Here is a 6,036-nt window from a genome sequence, read left to right on the forward strand (position 1 = left end):
TTGAATGATGAATGAAGTGGCTGACATGTTGCATAAATATGTATTGTTTTCAGGTTCAACCTTCTTTAATTTTCTTTTCTGATAGTGTTCATTTTTTTATGGTGGATTAATGAGTGCACGTATTATATAAATTTTGAAAATAATTCGGTCGTCACTGGGGAGGAAGTAAGTAAAGGAAACAATTCAATCAAGAGGAGCGAAGCTTGTTAGAAGTCCCACATTGGCTAGAGATAGAACATAGATAGCCTTTATAAGGGTAGTGCAAACCTCAACTCTTGAGCTAGCTTTTGTGGTTGAGTATATGCCTCCCAATTTCTAATAAAGCTAGCTATACGAGAGGATGAAGATTCTTTGGAAAGAGAGTTTGGATCTATCTGAAATTATAGAAAAACGGGTGTCCAACTTCTCTACGTATTAAATAACTATATTTTTTTATGAAAATAGTTCGGATAAGGGAATACTGAACCACGAGTATTGGATGTGTTGGGGTTTTGAGCTCCCTTCTTTTGTGGAGAAAGGTCTAGTATGAGTAAGCCCATTTATCTCACTTAAACAAGTAGAGAGAGGTCAGCTGGACACATGAGAAATGTCTGATTTGGCAAGAGATCAAGCAAATTAAGAGAAAAGTGAGAGAGAATAGAGGAAAAACTGGTTCGCATAAACTTTGGCAGCATGTTTGTGACTCATAATACTTCATTCTGGACGGTTGGATCGGCGAAACATTGTCTGACATGAGAGAAATTGGGCGCGGATATAGTAATAGCTAGTGTTTTCTGGTTTTTCAGATTCTCTATATAAATTCTCTATTTTGAGTTTCTTGCTTTGTTGTTTGCCAATTATTGAGCACGATTTCTACTATACTTTGATACTCTCTTGTACCATTATAGTGGAGCTTGATTACTTGCTTGTGCCTATGTGGTTGTTTTACTTCTTACATTGAGAAGGTTTTTTTCACGTTAACCATCTTGGTGTCTCTTTGATTATGATTTTTAGTTGCTGCATTATTTGTTATTGCTCCTCACAGATTCAACAAGTTGGAAAAATTATTATCCGCTGCATATTGCTCGTTAGAATTTCCCATCAGAGCGGCATCAGAGCTCTTTGGTTATGGGGTTGTTTGATTTGTTTGAATGATGGAGGCAAATACAAATAGGATTATTTGTTTGAATGACACTAATTATCACTTGTGGAAGGCAAGATGAAGGATTTGTTATTTGTGAAGAAGTTGCATCGTCCGGTGTTTTCTATTGAGAAGCCAGACGACATGTCTGATGAGGAATGGATTTTTGAACATCAGCAGGTTTGGTTTTTCATTCGGCAGTTTGTAGAAGACAATGTTTATAATCCCATTGCTAGTGAGGAACATGCAAGATCCTTGTGGTAGAAGATCTTTGTATGCTTCTAAATCAGGAAATAATAAATTGTATTTGTTGAATTCCTTGAGGAATTTGAGGTACAAGGAGGAGACTTCTATTTCAGATCACTTGAATGATTTTCAGGGGCTTCGAGATCAATTGTCAGGAATTAGCATCAAGTTTGATGATGAAGTGTTGGGACTATGGCTACTGAATACTCTACCATATTCTTAGGAAACTTTTGAGTTTCAATTACTAATTCATCCCCAGATGGTGTTGTCTTTTTTGAAAATGTAAAGAGCAGTATTCTTAATGAGGAGATGAGAAGGAAGTCACAGGGTACTTCATCTTCTTCCGAGGTACTTGTCACTGAGAACAGGGGAGAAGTCAGAAAAAGGAACTAAAAGGGAGTAGAGAGAAAAGCAGAAGTGAGAGTAGAGAGAACAATAGAAGTAAGTCCAAGTCCAAATACAAGAATGTGGAGTGCCATTATTATCACAAATCATGGCACATATAGAAGAACTATTTTATATGGAAACGGGAGAGTAAAGGAAACAATGGTAAGCAGAGATAAGGATCATGATGATGATGACCATGTTATTACTGCTACTTGTGATGATATGATTATTCTTCGTGACCATGATTTAGTCAATCTTGTATCAGATGAGAGCATGTGGATAATTGATAGAGGTGTTACACGGCATGTTACACTAAGGAAGGATTTCTTCACATCTTACACTTCTGGTGATTTCATAGTGTTAAAGATGGGTAATGATGGTGTGTTTAAGGTGGGTGGTATTGGTGATATTTGTTTGCATACCAATATGGGAGTGCAGTTGTTGCTTAGAGGAGTCAAACAGGCTCCATGTGTTCGCTTTAATTGGATCTATGTGCATATGCTTGATAATGGTGGTTATGATAATCACTTCGGTTCTGTAAAGTGGCAACTCACCAGAGGTAACTTGGTTGTGGCCAGAGGGGAGAAAATTAATAAACTGTATTGGACTAAGACATTAGTTGCTAAAGACAATGTGAAAGTCATGGATATGGAGGCTTCTTTGTGGCATCGCAGGCTTATTCATATCAGTGAAAAAAGGCTGGATTGTTTAGCTAAAAATGATGTGCTTCCGGGATTGAAGAGTGCAGAGTTGGAGAAATGTTTTCATTGCATGGTTGGTAAGCAAACTAGAGTATCCTTCAATAAACATCCTCCCTCAAGGAAGTCCGAGTTCTTGAATTGGTGCATTCTGATGTTTGTGGCCCGTTGAAGGTAAAGTCTTTTAGTGGTGCACTTTACTTTGTTACCTTTATTGATGATTGTTCTAGGAAGCCTTGGGTTTATGCTTTGAAGACAAAAGACCAAGTTCTGGAGAAATTCAAAGAGTTCCATGTTATGGTTGAGAGACAGTCAGGCAAGAAGCTGAAATGCATTCGTACTAACAATGGTGATGAGTATTGTGGACCATTTGATGTTTATTGCAAGCAGCATGGTATCAGACATGAAAAGACTCCTCCTACAACTCCTCAGCTGAATGGTTTAGCGAAGAGGATGAACATGACTTTGATTGAGAGAGTTAGGTGTATCATTTCTGAAGCAAAGTTGTCTAAGCATTTATAAGGTGAAGCATTGTACACGGCAGTGCATGTAATTAATCTTAGTCTTGCAGTTGCTTTGAATGCAGATGTACTAGACAAAATCTGGTTTCGCAAGAATGTCAAGGCGTGTCTTCAGTTGCAAGGAATATGTGCATGTCCCAAAGGATGAGAGATCCAAGTTGGATGCGAATAGAAGGCAGTGCATCTTTATCCATTTTGGTCAAGATGAATTTGGTTACAAGCTGTATGATCCTGTTGAGAAGAAGACAGTTAGAAGTCATGATGTAAAGTTCATGGAAGACCAAACCATTGAAGACATTGATAAGATGGAGAAGACCATACCCGAGAGAGATAGTAGTTTGTCTAATGTTGATCCAGTTCGGGCACATGTTCATGATTTAGGTAATGTTGAGAATAATGTTCAGAATGATGAGCAACATGATGATGTTGGTGATCAGCAGCTTGGAGATGATTTAGATGTTCCTGTTGATGATGCTGAAGAGGGACATGAGATGTCACAAGATGAGAATCTTGGTGATGCTCCTGAACCACCTCAAGTTCAACCTTGGAGGTCTAATAGGCAGAGGAAACCATCTACCAGGTATTCTTCGGATGACTATGTTACCTTGACAGATGGAGGAGAACCTGAGAGTTTTCATGAGGCCATGGAGAGTGACGAGAAGAAAAACTGGTTGAATGCTATGCAAGATGAAATGAAGTCTTTGCATGATAATCAAACTTTTGATTTTGTGAAATTGCCAAGAGGCAAGAAGTCTTTGGAAAACATATGGATTTACAGGGTGAAGCAAGAGAGTAATTCTACATCTCCGAGGTATAAAGCCAGATTGGTGGTGAAAGGTTTCAGACAAAGGAAGGGTGTTGATCTCAATGAGATTTTTTCTCCTGTGGTGAAGATGTTGAAAAGAATAATATCATTCTCTTGTATTTTTCGGATATGTCACAATTGAGTACAAGAGGGAAAATATATACAACTGTGGTGGAATCTCACATAAAAGACTAATCCCTATAGTTAAGCACTAATCCCTATAATTAAGTTATTCCCACCAATAAATCTATATTTGGTAATATACAATTTCATGTATCAATCAGATTAAATAGGAGAAATGTCAACACGCCCCCTCAAGTTGGTGCATAGATGTCACCCATGCCCAACTTGCTCAAAAATTTTGAGAACACTAGCTTTGAGACAACTTTGGTTAAAATATCAGCTAGCTGATCTTCTGATCTAATCTTTGGCAACTCTAAAATCTTTCTGTCTAATTTCTCCTTGATGAAAAATCTGTCCACTTCAATATGTTTTGTGCGATCATGTTGAACCGGATTGTGGGCAATATCACATGCAGCTTTATTGTCATAGTGCAACTGAATTGGTTGTGTAGGTGGCTACCCCAAATCTTCAAGAAGTAGCCTCAACCATAAAGCTTCACAAAGACCAAGTGTCATACCTCTAAATTCAGCTTCTGCGCTAGAGCGTGCAACCACATTTTGTTTTTTGCATCTCCATGTAACAAGGTTGCCACCTACAAAAGTAAAGTAACCTAAGGTAGACCTCCGATCATCGATTGATCCCGCCCAATCAGCATCAGTATATGCAATTATGCAACAATAAGTATGTTTAGTGAATAGGATGCCTTTTCCTAGAGCTGACTTCAGATACCTTAGGATGCGCATGACTGCATTCATGTGTTGTTCTCCTGGATTATGCATATACTGACTAACAACACTTAATGCATAGGTTAGATCTGGTCTTGTGTGAGCCAAATACATCAATCTTTCTACAAGTCTTTGATATATTCCTTTATCCACAGGTACTTGGTTTGGTTCAAAACACAATTTCAAGCCTTCTTCTGTAGGAGTATCGACAAGATGACACCCTTCCATTCCAATTTCTTTTATAAGATCTAGGGTATATTTCCTTTGAGGGAGAAAAATTCCATTGTTAGATCTGGAAACTTCTATCCCAAGAAAATATTTCAAAGGACCTAAATATTTCATGTCAAAGTGTTTTGATAAATAATCTTGTAGAGGTTTTCCTTCCTCAGGGTCGTTTCCTATCACCAGCATATCATCAACATAAACAATAAGAGCAGTGATCTTACCTTGTTGCTTCTTTAGAAACAAAGTATGATCTCAATTGCTTTGGAGATAGCCAAAGGCAATCATTGACTCTGTGAACCTTCCAAACCATGCCCTTGGGGATTGCTTCAATCCATACAATGTCGTCTTTAATTTGCACACCTTTTGATTATAATTCTTTGGAATTGTACATCCTGGTGGAAGATCCATATAAACTTCTTCAGACAACTCTCCATGTAGGAAAGCATTCTTCACATCAAACTGTTGTAATGGCCAATCAAAGTTCACAGCTAGAGACAACAATACTCGAACTGTGTTAAGCTTAGCAACGGGAGAAAACATCTCTGTATAATCCACTCCATAAGTTTGAGTGTACCCCTTTGCCACTAGTCTTGCTTTGAATCGTTCGATCATGCCATCTGCTTTGTACTTCACAGTATAAATCCACCGACATCCAACTGGTTTCTTTCCTTGTGAACAGTCAACAATTTCCCATGTTTCATTTTTTTGCAAGGCTTTCATCTCCTCATTCATTGCAGCTTTCCATCTAGGGTCAGCTAGAGCTTCCTGAACATTGTTAGGAATAGCTACAGTAGATAATTGATTCACAAATGACTTATTTGATTCAGATAAACGGTGGTAGGAAACAATGTTACTTATAGGATATCTAGATTTACTAGAGAAAGTAGGCTCATAAGTAGGTTTAGGAATACCTCTAGTTTGACGTTTAGGTAATTGCTTTATGGTTAGCTCAGAGATAAGGTTAGGAACATCCTGGACAGCGGACGATTGGTTTGGTGTGTCATTAAGAGGCTGATTCAAAGATGCAGTCATGTCATGTTCTGTCTCCACTTCATTAGTGTCACTTGGCTGCAATTCATCCACACTTTCATTCAAAGATACATCATGTGAGGAATCATTGTTGCGGTCATCATGTGAGGAATCATTGTTGCGGTCAACTGTTATGGAATCTGTTTCTTCTTCCATG

At 38.1% G+C, this 6,036-nt stretch overlaps 1 protein-coding gene across 1 annotated transcript; it reads right to left on the reverse strand.

Moving 5' to 3' along the window:
* Positions 1-4,355: 4,355 nt before the first annotated feature.
* On the reverse strand, positions 4,356-4,967 carry LOC130744530 (secreted RxLR effector protein 161-like). Its single transcript, XM_057596704.1, has one exon. It carries the CDS (start codon positions 4,965-4,967, stop codon positions 4,356-4,358), a length of 612 nt encoding a protein of 203 aa, XP_057452687.1.
* Between the last annotated feature and the right edge of the window lie 1,069 nt (positions 4,968-6,036).

Source organism: Lotus japonicus, chromosome 3, assembly GCF_012489685.1.
Source record: "Lotus japonicus ecotype B-129 chromosome 3, LjGifu_v1.2".
Classification (NCBI taxonomy): domain Eukaryota; kingdom Viridiplantae; phylum Streptophyta; class Magnoliopsida; order Fabales; family Fabaceae; genus Lotus; species Lotus japonicus.